Here is a 21,253-nt window from a genome sequence, read left to right on the forward strand (position 1 = left end):
TAAAATTTACTATATCATAATTCTAGCCGTGGTTGTCTTCAGTGATCTTGTCAGGTAATTCAATACTTCAAGTTTACCGTCTGTATTGAGTCTTATGGTCTCAGCACACGCACCGGACGTGCATTCAGTGCCTTGGTCTCTATCACAGCCGTTTCCTTTTCTTGAGACCCGTCCAGAACCCCCCTCCAGATCATGAGATCCTGTTCAGCATAATGCTTTATCTATAACGTGAAGCTTATTTAAAAGCTGATGTGTGCCTGGAATCGCGTTCTGTTGTCTTATCACTAGATGTAAATGCATTAGATTTACCAGATTAACGTTGTTATTGCTGGGTACCTACTATACCCTGCAATACAATACCCAGATCTACAGTAGTTGAAAATCGGGAGAGTAAAATAAGCATCAGTCTGGGAATCTACGTTGCATAATGCAAGTTGTACTTCCCGTCGTAACTTTCATGCATAAATATGCCAAAACTGTATATTAAAAGTTTTCCATTTGTACATTTTTTATTGTACCTATATTTTCCAAAAAGCTTTGACTTATTTAATCTTAGTTTATAATTATCTAGCGCATGTGGTTATTGCAGCAGACGCAATTTGTTGAGTCCAGACTTGAGCGAGACTGCCAGAGAGAAGTTTACAGCTTCCTGCCTCAGCGCCCTGTTATGCTAAGCAGCCATAGAGGCATTAATTTCTTCACGGCAACTCTCATTCTAGCAAACCTGTTCTGAAGTCTCACGTGAAGACAGGTTGCGTTTATTCAATAAGATTATGTACGATAATAGCAAATACTAAATAATAAAAGCATAAATAAGTTATTTCTAAGTTTTGTCAAAGTATCTTCTTGGGGATTCACTGGGATTCCGATGCACTTTCAGGAGGTTGAGCTCAAAAATTTTTAGACGATGTCGTAGTTTCTTCTTTCTGAACTTTTTTGTTCTGTTTACATATGATTTTTAGTTATCATTATAAATAATGTGAAACATTCAGTAGGCACCAGTTACGCTAAATTCTACATGGCGAACATGTTGTTAAGTATTCCTTATCTTCTTGCTTTCCAATCATTAGAATTTAAAAGAAATTTGTGTTATTCTCATAGATTTTTCAAACTAAGGCTTCTTGAGGCAACCTCTGCTCCTCTATCAACACCTCCTGTATCGCCATCACCAGCACCGTGCAATTAAGTTCTCTGGGGTAGTTGCCGCAAATCACAACTAGGCATTATCTGGCGATCTCTTATGTTCGTGCGCTATCTCCATTACAATAAGTCATGCGGCCTGGACGCGAGCTCGTAAAACCCAGCTTGGTATATGGGTTGTAGAGCGGCCACGTCCTGATCACGCCAACATCAACAAGTCCCCATGGGTTCGTTTCCAGTTGCCCGCTAGCTCCTGAAGTCTTGGCTCAATAAAAGCTTTTTGAAATATTATACGACGTCAATAAGAATCATTGAGTGATGGTTCAATGTGTTGCCTGATGTTGAAGTTGGAATTAAAATGTCAGCATCACCAAGAAATTTTGAATGGTAGGATTTCCCTCCTCGTACGGATTTCGTACACGTTGTCATGAAGCATATAAGCTCTTCGATACGGTTTATGTGCAACGTCCAGTCGCGACAAAAATATTGGTTTCTGTTACGTAAATGATCATTATTTTTTCAAAGAATCTTTATTCAAACTTGCAAAATTCAATTTATGGTTTAATTTTAGTCAATTCAACGGAAATTGAATGATGGAAATTTTACATTTTGACGGAGCTTTTTTTTTCTTTGCAACCAGCAATTATTGTTAGATTAATAGATTATATATACTATGGACAAAATGGGACGCGTTTTGAAGATGCCCTCCTGTGAACTACTGGTGATGCTGGTGCGCTCATCCTAAGTTGGTGTGAATTTTTTGGCCGACACCAGCGACCGTGAGCGGCCGACGTAGGCCGGGTTCCAGTGGTTGGTAGTGACGCCCCCTGCGGGCCTTGCTATCGTCCACCTGTTGCGGGCCAACAGGAAGAGGAACATTAAGTCGGAGGGAGCAGCCAGCGGGGAGGAGAAGCGACCTTTGCTCTCATCACTTGCTGGACAATCTTTAGGAAGCTTCCAATCTCCTCAGGAGTTTCAACAAATCTTCCAACTGTTTTTGCTAGATGGAACTTCCAGTTTCTCCAGGATTTTGATCATCCAATGTGCTACCTTATAGCCTTAGTTTTTCGTTACGCTGAATCCCGCCATACAATATTAATTTAACTTCAACCTTCTCTGTTGTTTTTAGAACAATTTACTTACTTACATCGAATGTTGTCTTGAATTCACTGCAGCCAATCATTTCTCGAATTCTCCTTGATTTCATTTTAAATAACATCTTTCTGAAGCGTTCTAATGGAAAAATGTCAATATTCTACTTTCGATACGCTTTTACTAACCCCCGCTAGAACGAAGCATTTAAAAAATTCAATTGTTATTTTTCTGACGAATCTTATACTACAAAACTTTTACAACTGTAGCACCGAACACAGACATCGGTTCCTGTACGAACGAAAAGACTTCGGATTAAAATGAACTGCATCTCCCAAATTGAAGTATTCCCATTCGATTTTACATTATATTCACTGATTACTATCTAATTACCTTATCTTTGGTGCTGTTGTTATTCACCTCGAATAATATTGCCTGCCTATCATCTATAATAATTCGTACAGAACGCGTCGCCTGCTATCAAAACTTGGTCTCCGTGGCCATGGTATTTTCTTCCTGTGCACGAACGACCGTCGAGCAAGCGTAGGCTCTCACTGGTATTCAAAACCAGTCTTCTAGCCTTTAATTAGTTTTTATTGTTTCTTTCAACCCAACGATGGGTTCTTTTATTGTTTTCTTTGGCACTTCACACGTCATTTTACTACTGGAACTATCGTGAACAATTCCTGCTCATAGCGTTGTTTACAAGAACCGGTTACGAGTTTACTTGTTGAAATATTCATACGTCTTAAGTTGCTTAGCGAATAGATACTATTGATTTTTTTAAGACATAACTTACACAAAATTTAATAACAGGTTAAATTTAATTTCGTGATAAGAAACCACCGTGAATTTTGGAACTGGTGTGAAATCTAGATTACGTATTGAAGTTATTGAATTTTAAATTTATCAGCGAATTTGTTTCAAAATTAATTTTTCATGTTTTTTAGGAAGGCATTACCTTTTAGATGGAGGTCAATAACATTTTACAAGTATATTAAGCAAGAACCAAGTTGCCCCCTGGCTTCTCACCATCCATTTTAAGTGACCCCCAAATTCTGCAGTAACTCCTACACTACAGGTATTCCGTGCATCTAATCTGAAGCCTGAATGCTTGGCTGAAGCGTACGGCCCTATGCTGGTACAAGACTTAAATTTGACTGACATTTCATTGCTAACCATAGGATTAGGAGACCAGAAATGCTGGAGTATCGCGCCATCGGCCTACACTAATGCCAGGCTTCTGGAGTGAATGTTACCTGTGTTGCAATTGGTAAAAAGTTTGCTCTAACATTCAAATGAACCAAAACGACCGATGCGACGATAGTTAGGATCAAATCAGTAGCATTTTGTGAAGAAATCTTAGTGATCGTCGTTTAGATTAATGGTTCATTTTTTTCTACTGTACGAATAAATAACCAAAAAATTTTCGTTGTTTTCTCTTTGATAACGCGTTGGCGTTTGTGGTTATTTTTATGCTTGGGTTTTGTGGTAGAGAAGATGCGCGAATTGTAAAAGTGCGCCAGTTTACATAAAATTGATAAGTTATTCTTTGCACAGGAACTCTTATCTAAATTAATCGCACGTCTAATCCGATTAATTTATCGCTTGAAATGTGCGAGAGCTTCATTGTGAACTAGCTTCTGCAGTGCATTGCCAACATGGCCTCGGCACAGGGTAGTAAAGACAGGTTGTCTTTGCAGGAACAAATGATAGAGAAGCTTGGTAATGGCAGCTTTGCGTGCGTGCAGGCCTTGTAGGAGCGTTTCTCAGGCCCTTGCCTCGCAAATGTCAGTCTATATTTATTCATTTTCTTCTAGATGAGCTCCAATAATCTTTTGTTAGATGACTACCTCAAGGTAGATGATAGGTACAGTTGAATTTTTTCAGTTAAAGAGTTAGCTCCTACCACTATTTCCCCAAAAAAATATAATCATAACCCATACGTACCACCATCACCACATCAATAATCTTTCCTGATATCATTGGCATCAATAACCTTCCACGTGCCTTAACTTGCTCTATGTTGTTCAGTGTGCTGTAAGGTTCATTTAAAAACAATCGATGAGTACTCATCTTGTGCCTTCTTGGTATCACTACCGCACCCCTGTAGGAGCGAGCGCTCTACAGTGGTAATTCTGCGGCTGGTCGCTGGCAGAAGCATGGCCACCCATAATGCGTGCATGCCTTAGAGCCCAGCTGAAAGTTGACGTCTAATAAGCAATGGAGAGCACGTACACTTGAGTCCATTTTATGAGTGAAGAGAGCGGAGCTGTGTAGCTGCCTCATGGTCTACCCAAGCCACAGCTATATTATTATTAGCATGCTAGTAGTAGTATTATTATGCTAGTATTATTATTAGCAAGCTAGCATTAATTTACTCCCACGAAGAGAGATCGTTGAGAAAGATACTAACAGAAAACATAGCGTCGCTGTTTCTTTCACTAAAGAAATTTTTCGCTACGCTCAACTCCGCTACGATTTGGCGACGACATTAAATCTTGTTAGTAGAATTGCTCGCTGAAATCTCGCCTTTGCTCTTTTTTGTTGTATTAGGTTTCTCGTTAGAATATTTTTTTACTCGTCTCTAAAAAATTTATTGTTCAATTTTGTGAACAATATCTAACTTCTCAAGATGAAGAAAAAAAACGTTCCGGCCGAAATCATTGGCTAATTGCAAAGGACACAATCATTAAGTTCATTTTCAATTGAGTATGATAGTTTCAGTTTCTCAGATTTTTCACCGTAAAATATTTTTGCCAATTTTCTGCTATTTCATTAAAAGGTATCAATTGCAGGCCCATATAATTCAATAATACATATTAGGGGGCGTTCAACGATGATTCCATGATTTTCATCGTCCGAAGCTCGCCTAGTCGAGATCGCAGCGTAGCGGTGGAGAGGGGAGGCCCTAGCAGCGTGATCGCCGGAAATGGAACATTCATGCAAGATTGTCGATCCTTGCGACCAGTTCTCTCCTACCCTATTAGAATTCATAGCCGATTAACCATAGTCATTGATGGCCTCTGTATAACCGTCGTTGTATGTGAGCATGACAGATATTGTGCGCACCTAGGGTTCGTTGGTCTAACTTTGTTCAGGCGGAGTCACATTCTTCCTCCCAGCTTAAGAAGGATCAGCCGATGTTGACAGCTCCAAAACCTGCAACGATCAACAATAACCCTCTTCTCAAATATTAAAAAAACGTGTACAAATTAAAAAATATCATATCCATGACGGATATGTTCGTTGATGGTTTCGGGTGTCGTGTTTATTTATCTCGGCTGCGGGAACTGATTATTATTTTTCCAATGATTAATGTGCTTGCGTTCTTAATGAAACCGCGAATCTCTTTCGTGCAAACTTCTGTATAAAGTGTCATGGCTGCAACTAATTTTTGTCCAGTTAATTAGCTAGATTAGTTGACCTGATAGGAATCGGGGAGTAAAAGCCGAATCCACCCAATATAAAATAAACTGGTATTAAGTCAACACATAACGTGAAATTGGGTGGTATCAAGTCAAACCTATCGTCATCTGAGCAGGTATTAAGGTAATGGTGATATTTATCAATCATCACCTCCTGGTGATATTCATCGATTGAACTAACAAATAATGAATGAGAATTAAACTTGTCACTCGTCTATCTTCCACTGCGTGGCCCCAGAATGCCGCGTTCAAATCATGACGGCGGCTTAACTTAGTTTCGTCGTAATACACGTTGACTTCACACATTCTTACGGACATCAATTTCTGCGTTGTTTTGAGAGCGCGCAGTCGCAATGTCAGGTCGCCCGGCGCTTTGTGAAGCTGTTACGTTTTCGGCTTCTTTTTTTTTTTAATTCTATTAATGAGGCTTTTTTACTGAATATCCAGCCACGTAATTTGCGGATAGGCCCTCATTTTAATTTTTGGATGCAACGCAAATAAATATCATCGTCTCCCCTTCATCGAAAGTGTGAAAAATGTTGCTCATAATTCGTTCCTGGAAGCGGGAAAATAACTTATAAATTGAGTTGTCGTCACCAAAGTGAGCTGGTATGGTAATAAATTTCAATATTATGTAACCATGCATGCATTTTCTGACTATTATATCTTCTAGCTTTCTGCTAACTTCATTTATTCACTTTACTTTATTCACTGAAATTCATCGCTGAATGCAAAAAAGTGGGTGGATAGCTAGAGGTCAGCATAGCCCAAGTCCACAGTGCGATTCATATACAGTGGGGGGAAATAAATATTCGTACACTTGAAAAATTGTATTTTAATGTATGTAAGTACACAAACTGAACAGGAGAAGTGATTTATATTATGTATAGAGACGCATTGTATTCAAAAACGGAGTTACCCACAGCTTATTGATCTGAGGCTATGTGAAGATATTGCATGCTGATGGTTGGCGTTGGGCCCAGGGCCTGTTTACGAGTTAATTTTGTTACCCAAGGCTGCGCTCCCCCAAAAATTTTTAAATTTGGGCTTGCATTTATAGATATGATTGCCAGTGAAACCAAATAATTCAGGGTAATTAATTTAAACTGAATCAGCCATTTTTGCATTAAAGCCACTAATATCGAAAATGCACTTGCTTCTTAATTGGATGAATTAATTATTTTCCCGTAATGCTACTCCTGCTTGAATCCCACGAACATCGAGCGGTTGAAGGTTCAAAGTTTTTCCTCTCGCCAACCGGTCGCAGACACGCTCTCCATAACATGTGCGGCAGACCGGCTGCTCTACGCTTGTTCTCTTCACGCTTGTCCCGCAACTCCGGCAGCGCAAGCCATAGAGCAGCCGATCGACGGACATGCTTCATTTTGTCATGATTACGTATTGTGTTTTGATGGCTTTAAGGTGCATGTTGCGTTGCTGTTCGAAAGTGTTGGGCTCGCCACCGAGCGTGCAAGCTTATGTAGGCATCTGCAGGACATTGTCTGGCCTCCAGATAAGCATCAGCAATCAGAATGTCACAAAGCTTCTCGCGCTCTCCCTCACAATGAGCGTCAGGACTTCTGGTCTCATGCCATGACATGGGACTCTTACCTAGTCTTCGTCGCTCTCACCCCACTAAAAATCACCGGCGATCGGTGGAAGACCGATTATCGGCCGCTGATAATCCATACCTAATTTGCAAATGTGGCTGCCTCCACTTTGAACTCTGCTTGCAAATGCAGATTACCGTGCATGCTTCTGTGCTTCTTTAGTACGCTACGATCCCGAATGCTCCATTGCAGATGTTTTTACAATTAAACTCATTATGCTTCAAATAGATCCTTTTCAAGTAGCTAATTAATGACAGATGATCGGCCATCGATGGACTCATCAAGCAGGTATTTTTTATGTTTATCTTAGCTGTTATTTATTTTCTGAACAGACCCTCAATGAAACGGGATTTATGATAGGACAATATGCTCCTTGTTTTGGCAATTTCCCCCAAGAAATTTTATTGCAGATGCACGTAATATCGTTGTTTGTAGAACTAGCCGCGATATCTGCGGGTACATTGATTCTTGAGAGGTAGACTGTTATATGATCAATTGAGAGAGACATCGCGGAGTAATTGCTACTTAAATGAAGCCTCGCGTATCATGACGCTTTTTGCACCCTTTTTGTGCGCGGCGGTAGGTAGGATCAATCTTCATTATTTACTTTTTGTTGGATTTGATATGTTTTGTTGAATTTTTAAGCTGTCTGAATATGGCTAAGGCCTAATATGAACGGTCTTTAATTTTACGAGGGCCTTCTGCCCTTCGACGCAAATTTTGAAGGAGTTTTGAGCAATTTAAATGCGATACGTATTTGAATATCAAATACGAATATCAAAATTTTACAGTCAAAGTTTTAGAACCTCGTCATGTTTCGTGCGGAAATAAAATAATGTGAGCAAAATTCACAATGAAGACCGCATTTTCCACGAGTTCTAATAGTCATAAAAGAGGCATTAAAAATTTTTTCTAGTACTACATCAATTAACATATACACCATTAATTCCAAAGATTGAGCCGCTTTTGAAAGTGATCAGCATCTGAGTGGACTATTTTTTATCAGTTTCTTAGCAAATTATGTACCCAATTACGCGACCCTCGAATCCCGGGCTTTGTTTTGCCGAGAAAGTTCACACAAAGTCCGTGGTTCGCAGCGCGCGATGTGCACGAACACTATCACTTTTCAGGAGTCTGCGTCACCTCGGTTCACTCCAGTGTTTGCCGAACGTGTCCTGTTCGCTTCTGTTCTGTTCAGAAATGTTGCGGTGCAATCGTGATAATTCCTGCATTTCTTTTTAACCCTTGTGAAAATTACAGCTTTATCTATTGTGGCCAACGGGCCGTTCCCTGATGCGTAGGAATAAGGAATATGCTCACGTCGCCAAATTCGAAAGCAAATTTAAAGATCATAATAGTTTCTACTTCGCAGGGGATGAAAGATAAGCTGCTTAGTATTCTCTGCAATTCATCGACTCATCATTTGAAGTTCCGTCGGAGAACATAATAACTTCTCACTTTGTTTTATGGCACTTCAATCAATTAGGGTCGCATGTTTCAAGTTTTAATAATTGGTACATCTAATGCATTTTGTTTTCTAATTACAGAGCAAAGAGCAAGAACGGCGGCAGAATTTTACGGGACAAACTCGACAAAATTGGCTTAAATTTACCAGCTGGACGGAGGAAGGCTGCCAACGTAACGCTACTAACTTCACTTGTCGAAGGTAAGCGAACGGTAATAATCAAATCCGCACTGCCAAAGAGCGAATATTCTTTTGCATTGATTGCCAGTTAATTGGTTTAACCGTTTCAAAGCCTTAATAAAAATCAAAACAAGAAATGTTGCAGTCAAAGGTTAAAATGAAAAATTTTCACTCGTGCTTACACACGCGAGGCACGGAGATGCTGGAGTTGCGCGGCCCATGTTGCACACGCGAGCCACGGAGATGCTGGAGTTGCGCTGCCCATGTTGCACACGCGAGGCATGGAGATGCTGGAGTTGCGCTGCCCATGTTGCACACGCGAGGCAGGCAGCCGACGAGGCTGGTGCTGGACGCGCTGTCCATTTTGTGCCGGCGTAATTATAGGCTAGCGTCTTGCCGCTGCCAGCCACTTACGCCCCTTCACACTGCCCTTCGTGCTGCTCCTTCACGCTGCTCTTCCTACTGCCTCTTCATACTGTCCGTATAGAAGCTGCCCATCCATAGTGCCTCTTTTCTTGGCCTATTCACACAACTCGCAGCCTTTCATGCTGTCTCTACAAACTACCCTTCCTCTTCACAGTGCTCCTTCTGTCTCTTCGTGCTGCCTCTCCACGCTGTGCATTATAATGTCATTTCACACGCTGCCCCTCATGCCTTTCCTCCATTGAATCACTTTATATCATCTGGACAAGCCGTGCCTGTAAACTGCCCTCACAATACTGCTCCCCCTTCACTATACATATCATGCTGCTCCTCCTTCACTATGCATTTCATGCTGCTCCCCCTTCACTACACTCTTCTTGCTGCTCCTTATTCACTTCATCTCATCTTGTAACCTCTTCTTCTCCTTCTCTGTGTATCACTTCTTGCTGCTCTCTAACCCTCTCCCTTCGCATCATTTACTCGCTGCGCATGGCCGCTTAGAACTGAACAAAATCTTTTCGCGACTTCGGAGCAGAAATCATCGCAAGGTCAGGCGCAAGCAGGCGTCCGCCATTGATAGTAACCTATAACCATCCCGCGACGCTCAAGAAAAGCTGGCAACATGCGCCGTTCTTATCGCGGCTCTGCTATCGCCTAGCGAAACCTAATAATTTGTTGAGGAACTCCGCCGCGTAGACAGGTAGTCCTACAGCGCCGCTTCGTACCTCATCGGCATGTAACACCAACCGAGACTTCAAAAAGGATCAGGAGTTTATTGATCAGTCTTCTAACACTATGAAAATATTTTGAGTTCAGTGGAGACTTTTCGAAAGCCATAGAAAAGAAATGAGTCGAAGGAAAAATTCGTCCTCGGATGAAATTCATCCGATATAATTTCTCAGCATAATCTCTTTTGCCCAAATTTCCTAACCTATAGTTATTACACTTACTTATATATTTTGTTCTGGTTGAATCATATATTTCAGCGTGTCCTTGCACCCCATGTTCCGTACATACAGCCAATTTTAGCCATATTTCGGAATACTCTTTGTTGAACATCATCAGGAAGGGTTCTCACAAATACATGCGGAGAACGGGAAATTATTTACGGCTCAGTAGACGGTTACATTTAACCCTGTCATGCAAGGGTCATATGATGCAAACTTGCAATAATCGTAGGAAATGCAATAGCCACAAACACCTCCAATCTTCTGCATTGTCTACGATCATTTACAGCGTCTCATCCTCCAACCCTGATCGACGTCATCATAATACCTCTCGCTGACGCAGCCACGAGACCTGATGTCGTGTCTATTTCACTCACACGAGCTGAACCTATTCATGCCTATTAAGGTGCATCATTGGCTCTTTTATATGCCTAATTGATGCCGAGATCAGGCCTGAGATTTGTGATGTTGAAGAGAGTGCGTAACCGAGTAGCTGTCTGAGGTCACGCCGCGCCAACACGACTTGCCCTCTGGATGCCAGCTCTTCCCAATTAAATAGCAAAGTGTCTTACAGCCGGCGTGCGATAGCCGATACATACGACACAGAGCTACATGGTTTATTGGAATTCGTCAAAGGACCTGTACTAATTATGAAAGTTGGCTGTCGCAGCGAGCATATATTTGGTCAGCCGTAGGTTCCTCAGAGTCCCGGTACATGTGAGATTTAGCCTTTATACTTTATGTATTATTCATCTTTGTTCTCATTAAGAGAAATATGATTTTCAATCATATATACGTTTCCCATTAAAAATACCACGCTTCTTCTCGCGCAACGTTTATGACGATAAATGTTAATTACGAACATCCCATTGCCCTTAGTTTGTCCTGTGTTTAATTTTTCTGTCTGTTCGGTGGACTGAATTTTCTTTTGAAATTTTGTATCATCCAATCAAGCGTTTGTAACTGTACATTTGTCATTTGCATAAACACGACAGCACTTTACATTTTTTGGTGAGACGACATTTCGAGATCCTATAAATGTTTTCAGTAGGCGCTTGAAGGCCGATGACCGAATTTACTTCTTATATGAACGTGCAATCATGTTACTAATTGGTTTGTTGTTTGTAGAACAGTGCATATATGATATGAGAGCTGTGGCCTGAGTAATGGGATCGCTGCAAGAAGCGACTGGAATGTATTCAAGATTACGTTCTGTTTAAATTTGCTCGTTAACATTTGATTCGGGTCTTGAGAAACTGTTGCGAATCTTTGATATCAAAAGTTTTGATATATTGACCAAGTCAAGGCTCTGATCTGGACTAACGGGCATTTCGATTATTTACTGTCACTTTGTGTCCTGGGATACGAATCGACAGTAAGAAAAGTGATGGCTGCCACTACCTGCTGTGGTGGCAACGACATTGCCAGACCGTGGCCTCTCCATCATGGCACTGGAGTCGCGACAGCCCCTAATTATGGGCACCAACACCTAAATCATTGCCGGCCAGTCTCGCTACAGATGAAATTAACGCTGGCCCTGAACAGAACCCTATGAATTCCTGAGTCACGATGACCCAATTTGTTTCTCAAAATGGAGCAGGATTGCAAAGAAGGCTCGTCGTGTTTTCTTTATACTTCGCACGGCGTGCATGAAGCAGCAGCCCTGTCGTTTCGATCGACGTGTCCTAATACGGCTACTACTTATTTTTTTGAGCGCCGGTGATAAACGAAATCAATCATCTCCCTGCCTGCCTTGGCGATCTCATTGTTACTTCTGCGCAGATGCGAGTTGTTGTCTCTTCTCTTCGTTCATGGAGTTCCAGCTAACGCTCCATTGACTCTCTGAATGAATACTAAATGCGTTAAACCTATTTGCACGCTATATGATTTGGAAACGATCGCCAAAAATTAAAAGTATATCACGTTTCTTGACGTAGCAAACGATGTTTTCTGACACATGTCAGCCAAGATAACAGCACCAACTCATTTTTTATCTCGGTTTTCTCACATAAATTTTAGATTTGGTGTCGATTGCTTACCAGCCACTAACAACCAATTAATGATCGTGTAAAATTGAATCCAAAAACCTCAGGCACTCATGGTCCACCTGTCTTTCTTATTATAAGAAACTAATAATTACAATAATCTTCTTTCTTAATTCACTACACAATTTTATCAATTACGCAATACTTTAAGCATTTATTTTGGTCATGCTCCATCAGAATTACATTGAACCAACTATGTTCTATGTAAACTGAGAAAAACAATCATGCTATTGGGACCGAATAATTTCTATCAGTCTCCTTTATTAGTTTCGATGTATTAGTAATCTAACGCTGAGTTAAATTACAGGCGAAGCAATACACATGGCGCGTGACTTTGGCTACGTTTGTGAGACGGAGTTCCCGGCTAGACAAATTGCTGAGTATCTCTGCCGGCAGCACATGGATCCTATTGACCCGTACAGGAGGAAGGAACTTATAATCAACACAAAGTGAGTATAATGCACAGAAATTTAACTTGTCAATAACGGAAACATGAACCTAATTTATTGTTTGTTTATATCCAATAAATTGATTGAAGAGCATGTTAAGATCAACCTTGTGGTGGTGCTGAAGAATGTGCTTCACGATTGCATGTGCTTCATATTTGATGTTCTGAAAGCGTAACCTTTCCCTTACGACATTCATCTTCATTTCAGAACTATCACTAAGGAATTGATGGACCTGTTGAATCAAGATCGATCGCCTCTCTGCAATACCCGGCCACAGATCATCCTAGATCATTCGATCCAGCGGCACTTGACTCACTTTTCCCTCATGACACATGGCTTCGGGTCTCCGGCTATTGTGGCAGCACTTACTGCCATTCAGGTCAGCAGAGATGCTCTCATGTTGCCGTCAGAATTAAAACTAAACTAAATAATAGACATTCAGGTGTCATATCCATAGTTGTTTTGATCTGTGTGTTCCATTCATCGATCATAAATATAGTTGTTTTGATCTGTGTGTTCAATTCATTGATCATAAATATAGTTGTTTTGATCTCTGTGTTCAATTCATCGATCATATATATAGTTGTTTTGATCTGTGTATTCAATTCATCGAGCATAAAGCTATCGTATATTAGGAAGCATTTCATCACTTCGGTGCTGGCTGGCACCGGGGACTTGTATAGCGCATTGGTCTGCATTGTCTTGTTCTTGAAAGCCTTGGTACAAGAAAAAGTATCTTATTAAAAATTAGAAAAGACATAATTAATTGCACTTGAGGCTTAGCGAATCATTATAAATATTGTTAAATACGTACTTTCTGTTATATCAAACAGTAACAGTATGTTTGATTGTGAGATGCTTCTGTTTAATTGAAGTCATTTTTGTGCAGAATTTCCTGACGGAGTCTTTGAAGTACCTTGAGAAGAATTACCCTTCAACAAACAACCACCTGACAGTCTCCCAATCTTTAGACATCAAGAACAAAGACATGGAGAAGAAATAGCAGTGGCCTGAGCACTGCTACAATGTGCCCGCCTGAAAAATAATTATTGTTTTCTTTAGATCATATTTACAAACTTTATCTCTTGGTCAGACGTAGTTCCAAATTAAGGATTTATTATCATTTTGAAAATTCCGATTTTGAATTGTTTCAGAGTATATCGATAATATAATAGCAAGGAATATCGGAATATATCAACAAAACTCGTTTACAATCAGTTCACGAGGATGCGCCTGAACTTGAACTTTATTTTACTGAAGCCAACCAATTTCGAAAATTGTTAGCTTAAATGAAAGGCCTTACCAAAAAATTTTGCGAATAATGTCCTTTGCGGCAAGGCTCGATCGGATCAACATTATATGCAAACACTCAATTCAAGTACGGTTGTGAATTTGTTGTGGTATATATAGTTACTTGACAGTATTTCACTGATATGTTACGGTACCGAAACCCATTACAATTTGGTTGTTTTCTTTATTTGACTATTATGCCAGATAAGCGGAATTTTTAGTACAGGGGAATTTTAGATATTAAGTTGACTGTTTTGCTAGTAAGTCTTCCTAAATTAAATCTGGTAATTTTTTATTAACTTAGCCAACTTGACAGTTGGTCAGGTAAACTCTTTATATGGCCGAGTACATCACTGGGACTAAATAAATCATCAACCACTGTAAAAGACCGCTGTGACTTTTAATCGATTTTATAGAAGAGATATTTAATTAACCAAAATGTACGCAATAATTTCCCAGTATAATATTTATTTAATATTTGTCATTGAAATCATCTGCATAGATGTCGAGCTAGAAAATGGGTTTGCCTCTTCCTCTTATCTTGTAGTATTGCTACTCAGGAGTCACATGAACAAAACGTTGCTCAAAATGTTCGACCAGCAAAGGTCAGATATCAATGATGTTTACGCAAGTGCGCCAGACAGATATTTTGCTCGATGGCTCTAACACGAACTAGATTCTCCATCGCGGGCGATGTCGGTTTGATTTTTCCGACCAACAAACCTAAGCCCATTATTGTTAATACGTTACGATGTTTTTTCTTTTGTGTATATTTCGGTCTGAATTCTCAATTATCGAATGTTCTCTTTAACGTTGTTTTAATGTGGATGATAATCATCTCTTGTTACGCATCACTTCATCCTTTAGTGTAGACGTTAAAATAAGCTAGGTTTGATGTGACCGCATCTCGAGTTGTTCCTTTGCTCTCTATGAAGTCGGTCGCTCCATTGTCATTCACCCATTGTAAATATGATCCATTACTTTCATGTTGAGTGTAGGCATATCAGCATGGGTTAATTGATGAACATTTTTGCTGCCATGAACGCACCTATTGTTTAGAATCGTGTTTTATGAGTCGGCTATCCATCCATTCACCAAATTCTTTACTATGTAAAGAAGCTCGCCGAATCAAATCGGTGTTCCCTACAAATGACGTCGGTTGTTCTCGCTTGCATAGTCCTCAGGCAGTGGAAAATTCATAACATTTATTTTATTAGTGTTGTTCTATGTGGGGTCTAGGAAATTTTGGAACAAATTAATCTTGATTCCAAAATTTCTTGCATAGCGAAAAAATCTCAGCCTAACTTGCAGGTAAACTCCATGTTTCAGACGTTATTGACACCAAGCTCCAAGGAGTATTTTGCAGTGCAGTTGATTTTATTACTGAAAACTCATGAATTTATTTTAACTTTAAACGATCAATGAATTCTAAAACCAAGTCAATGTCAGAGATCGTGATAACAAGCCACATTTACACCTCATAAATGTCCCATAATGATTTGAGATGATACGGTATTCAGCTCTAAAATCATTTCATTTCGAAACTATATCGTGAAGACATCAGTAAGTAGGTAAATAGGCTACTCGCTTGTATCTCGTCTAGCGACCCTGATGTATTTGCAGCGCATCTACTGCGCTCGCAAATAATAGCAATCCACACATTATCGAGCGGCACGTAAAAGACAATATAATAATTGCTTGGAAAATCCTTCTTTCCGTTGTTTGCCTTCTCACGTTGGAACGGAATAATCTGTATTATCTGAATATATTTGGAATTGTATTTCATCCAGCGATATTATTTTGGTTAGTTATAAGGCGATAAAGAACTTATTTCGTCGATATCATCTTAATCGACTACATTTAAATGTTGAGTCTTGCGTGTCAAAGAGATTAAGAATGTATCCGTATTTTTCACATCATTGCGCCTGTAGCAGCCATCATTAAACCTGCCAATATTTGATACGCAGCCATGCCCGTGATGCCTGTCTCTCTCAAGTTGTGCTATGTTTTGCCATAATAAGTTTAGAGCGTTTTTTGGTGATGAAAATGCTCAATTCTTGACGTTAGCTAACACTCCTCGGCCTAAGTTGATCTGACTTTGTCACGGTTGTTTCGATATTGCACATCATTTGAAACGATGCCAAATGCACGTAGAATTAGCAAATGTTGTAACATATTCAGACGTGCCAAGATTTCTATGAATATTTCAAAAGATATTAAATGATGATTCTCGATTTTAAATGCACTTTTTTCCGCTGTATGCGAGAATTTGAAGACGCTTAGAAATAAGAAGGAAGGATTCTTTCAATTTCAATCGAAAATGATTCCACCTTTGCGACTCAATTAGGAATTTATCAAATTTAGCAAGACTTACGACGCGTACGAATCTAGCAATATTGTGCAATATGCCGTGAAGTTAGGATTCAGAGCAAGACGAAATGTGCAACCTAAATGGATGTTAACGACATATCAGCGAAGTGCATATCATTTTATACTTCTTTTCGCAAAAATGATCACCATATATATATGCTATACCAGTTTTAATTTTCATTCGAATGGCCCTCTCGGTTTGCTTTTCCTAAGTTGCTCTCTGTGTATTAAGGACATTTTTTACGTGCAATTTAATAAAAGTAAATTCGTCAAGTTTTTAGCGTCTAACTTGACTTTCCATTGTAAATATTTATTTTTCTTACTGTTATTGCTATCCATAATGTTTTTGTCTTAATTTATTCATGTTCTTCGATGGTTGTCACGCCCAATGCATTTTTTTTAACTTGAGGTCTAAAATTTTAATCCACTGCTATGATGGGAAGAGCTCTCTCTTCATATTTTCCCATTTAATTCTGATTACTTATTTCTTCTTTTATATTTCGATGGCATTTTGTGCAGACTAAGACTTGGTAATATACCCTGGTTTCTTCTTAACTCACACGAGCTGTTGTGTTAAGCAATAAGATACTCGGCACACGTTTGTTGCGTGCTACGATCTATTCTTGTTGCCTGCTCACTTATTGATGTCATAAGCTATTTCTAATTTGTACAGGCATTGGAGAAAAGACAAGAGTGAAATGACACCTGTTGATTTGTTCTATTGTGCGGGTAATTTTTCTTTGTAAATTTATACATCTCTGCATATGTGACGTACTATACGTGAGCGTGCGTAAATTTTTTGAGGTCGTGAAACCATTTCAACATTCAGCGGAACGATTCAAATTAAAATACCGTATTTACCAATAATTGTGATGCTTATGTCCGGCGTTCATGCTGGCTTTCATTGCGGTCTCAGTTTGATCATCATTAACTTTTAGAAGTAATTCTCTCTGCCGACTAATTACATGAGACAAACATAAAATATTTAGCGCCTTTAAAAATTTACAATATTTGTTACTAAAACTCCAAGAAGAAGGTTTCATTGTGATGTGGCCTAATATTATTAGTAATGCCATCACAATTTCCATTACCTACAAATAATTATAACATTTAAACAATACAAAAATTTTCTCTATTTTCGATATTGTGAGCTGAAAGTTGTTGTACTCAGAATGCAGAATGCCATATGTAGACTATCCAATAAATTTCACGACTGAATGCAATTTCATTTTTAACCCTCTAATATTAATCCGAGAGACAAGTCTGCGAAGATTTATTATTTATTTAGAAAAAAAGTCTGTGGCTAGTGTCTGCTCGAAAATATTAAAAGCGACTCTCGTTTGGGGTTCATTATTTGCTTGGCTCCGTCTTCCAGCTTAAGAAGAAATAATAAGCTGGATTTCAATATAATCTCTCTCATATTTCGCTAATAATAAGAAACGTACCGAGGTGGTGAAAAGAGACGTGACTTGTTTTGAATGTTTGCATTTATTATGAGTCTATGTCAGATAAAAGGCACCAATGGCTGTAAAGCGGTGATCATCAGCATGCGGTCGTTTTTATAGATAACAGTTGGGAGACTGCTATAGGAATAGATATAGATAACAGTTTGGAGACTGGTATATGTACAGATATAGATAACAGTTTGGAGACTGGTATATGTATAGATACAGATAACAGTTTGGAAACTGCTATATGTATAGATACAGATAACAGTTGGAGACTGCTATAGGAATAGATATAGATAACAGTTTGGAGACTGGTGTATCAGTGTATGTATAGATATAGATAACAGTTTGGAGACTGCTATATAAGTATAGATATAGTCATATAGATAACAGTTTGGAGACTGCTACATGTATAGAATCAGCGGAGCAGTAATACAGAAGGACAGAGCTGGGCAGCGCTACTTTGAAATGTAGCGGCCGCTACCGCTACATGCTCTAAATGTAGCGGGCGACACCGCTACCGCTACAATTGCTTAACTGTAGCGCCGCTACCGCTACTGAAATTGTAGCGGCCGCTACATGTAACATAACATAACATATTGATCTCGGCGCTGAAGTGAATAACAGTTTGGAGACTGCTATAAGAATAGATATAGATAACAGTTCGGAGACCGGTATATGTATAGATATAGATAACAGTTTGGAGACTGCTATATCATATGTATAGATATAGATGACAGTTTGGAGACTGCTATATCATATGTATAGATATAGATGACAGTTTGGAGACTGCTATATGTATAGATATAGATAACAGTTTGGAGACTGCTATATGTATAGATATAGATAACAGTTTGGAGACTGATATATAAGTATAGATATAGGCATATAGATAACAGTTTGGAGACTGCTACATGTATAGAATCAGCGGAGCAGTGATACAGAAGGACAGAGCTGGGCAGCGCTACTTTGGAATGTAGCGGCCGCTACCGCTACATGCTCTAAAAGTAGCGGGCGACACCGCTACCGCTAAAATTGCTTAAATGTAGCGCCGCTACCGCTACTGAAATTGATCGCCGCTACATGTAGTGCGCTACTGCCCACTTCTGGTAACAACTAACATGTTGACACTAGTAACAGGCTGAAGCTAACAACATTACACCGAAATCTTTCGTACAGTTTTATTTTGTAATTTATATAATGTATGTATCATGCTGGTTTTTAAATAATATTTAATACTATTAAGTAAAATCTACAGGCTTTATCTATTAATGTAGCAGTAGCGCTGTAGCGGCAGAACCTCGTATCGCTACTTAAATATGTAGCGGGCGCTACACCTACCGCTACAATTGCTTAAATGTAGCGCCGCTACCGCTACTGAAAAGGAAGCGGCCGCTAGTAGCGGCCGCTACATGTAGCGCGCTACTGCCCACCTCTGCAGAAGGGTAATAGCAGGAACGAATTAATAGAAGCCAAGAAGTTATCAAAACCTTGTTGTATCTGATTATGGTCAACCCTTGCTCTTGATTGGCGCGGACACAGAATATTTTCTGCGAAATTTTTAAGCCGAGGAAAGCGTCAAGTCTGATATTGCTTGAATGGGTAGTACTTTCTTGACCGGAATAAGGTCATCCGACCATATTATACAGAGAACAAACTTGTTTGTTTGAATTACTTCCATAAAATTAGTTCATATTTTTACAAGCTTGATCGTTGTCCCATGCCCTGCATATAAGTGTGATGTGGGAGCGAGGTTAATGCTCGCGTGCATGAGTACCTCAGACTCCGTAAGGCCAGTCTAGTCAAGAAAAGTACAAGAATCGGCGACAGGCCTATCCAGGCCTATTTATTTAATGCCGAAGATACTATACTATACTATACTATACATGCGTTTGTGGTAGTAACTACTCGCAAGGGTACCTCAGGCCTGTGTATACTGTTATTTTGGCTTCATTACAATATTCGTTAGTGACACATATTCGTTAGTAACACTTTTTGGCCTTAGAGCACAACTCGAAAAATTGTGCTAAGCAAAAACCAAACCCTCCAAAAAATCACCAAATCTCATTCCGAGGTTTGACGATGATTAATTCATTTTTTGATTTTATGGTTGTTGTTATTTGTTGTTGCAGATTAAACATTTTCATCAATTGAATTATTAGGATTTATTTTTCATGTAGTAGGTTTTTGTGATGTATGCACAAATCCCCTTTAACTTCTTAGTTCTGAAGTTGCTTACTTAATATGATTGATTTCGATCCAGTTTAGAACCAAACCAAGAAACCGTCGTGCATCGCCATACTTGGTTGAAGCCTATCCTGGTATCGCGTGTACGATTTTCACACTATAATTGCATCTCTGGTGAAAAAACATAGTAGTTTATTAAGAATGAAACACTAGAATTGAACATCTATGTTTATTGCTTTCCTCGCATATTCTCAAAATTGATACTTCGAATATTCTCTGCCACAGCTTCAGCAATTACCTGTTAATAATTATGTCTGCATTCTATACCTTTCTTTGTAAATTATTCAGACACCAAATGTGTTTAGTTTATCTTATCATTCCCATCCGTAGAACGTTTCGTGTTATATACCTGACAGGTTAATCTGCTTCTTTCCGAACCTTCCGAGCTAAGCCAAGTGGATCTGCTCGCCTATTATTTCTTTCCCTACGTTTTTTCGTTCGTATTCCATACATAGAGCGCTGTGAATGTCCAGGCGATGTTTAAGCTCATACCTAAAATATCTATTATCGAAAAGTATATTATATAAATATTATCAAGTCACGAATAGTACAAGAATCGGCAACGGGCCATTGGCCTATTTCTTCAGTGCCGATATTTCTATTCTATTCTATTATGTCGGGATGTTAACGGGATCTAAAATTGTAGATTTAGTGGTTAAATCGTGAGGGGATTGAGGGACAGAACATGGGGATGGAAGGACGGAAGAAAACTTTTTAATTTCTTCATATAACTTAGTAGACGAACATTGTTAAAGACGAAATTCAATTCATATGTCAATCCTTAAATAGTAGTTTAACCGAAATTATATAGGGTAACGTGGGGCAGCGCGCCCCCCACTTTTTTTAAACTAAAATTTTGACGAAGTTTTAAATGATACGAGGTGGTTCTTTGTTTTGTTTAAAGGTGCGACTAATGAGGAATGTATGATGTGAATTAGGCGCCTATAGAGTTATTCAATTTTTAATGAAACATTATTTTGTAAAAAGTGTCAAAATGGGCCCATTGCCCCACCCCTGGGGCAATGGGCCCATGGGCTTGGGGCAAGGCGCCCACCCTTGGTCCCTTTACCACAATTGCATATTTTTCGTTTAAAAATGATAAAACAACACTTTACAGTT

General features: G+C 39.3%; 1 protein-coding gene across 2 annotated transcripts in view; it reads left to right on the forward strand.

Annotated features, from left to right (window-relative positions):
- LOC108676776 (transcription factor AP-2-epsilon) overlaps positions 1-17,657 on the forward strand; it is an 83,854-nt gene extending 66,197 nt beyond the window's left edge. For both annotated transcript variants that reach the window (XM_018164912.2, XM_018164913.2), the window contains 4 exons: positions 8,818-8,936; positions 12,638-12,779; positions 12,987-13,158; positions 13,669-17,657. In XM_018164912.2, coding sequence (XP_018020401.1) covers positions 8,818-8,936; positions 12,638-12,779; positions 12,987-13,158; positions 13,669-13,782 — 547 coding nt within the window. In that variant the 3' untranslated portion in view covers positions 13,783-17,657. The remainder of the gene's footprint in view (positions 1-8,817; positions 8,937-12,637; positions 12,780-12,986; positions 13,159-13,668) is intronic.
- Positions 17,658-21,253: the final 3,596 nt, after the last annotated feature.

This window comes from Hyalella azteca, unplaced genomic scaffold, assembly GCF_000764305.2.
Source record: "Hyalella azteca isolate HAZT.00-mixed unplaced genomic scaffold, Hazt_2.0.2 contig2218, whole genome shotgun sequence".
NCBI classification, from domain to species: Eukaryota; Metazoa; Arthropoda; class Malacostraca; order Amphipoda; family Hyalellidae; genus Hyalella; species Hyalella azteca.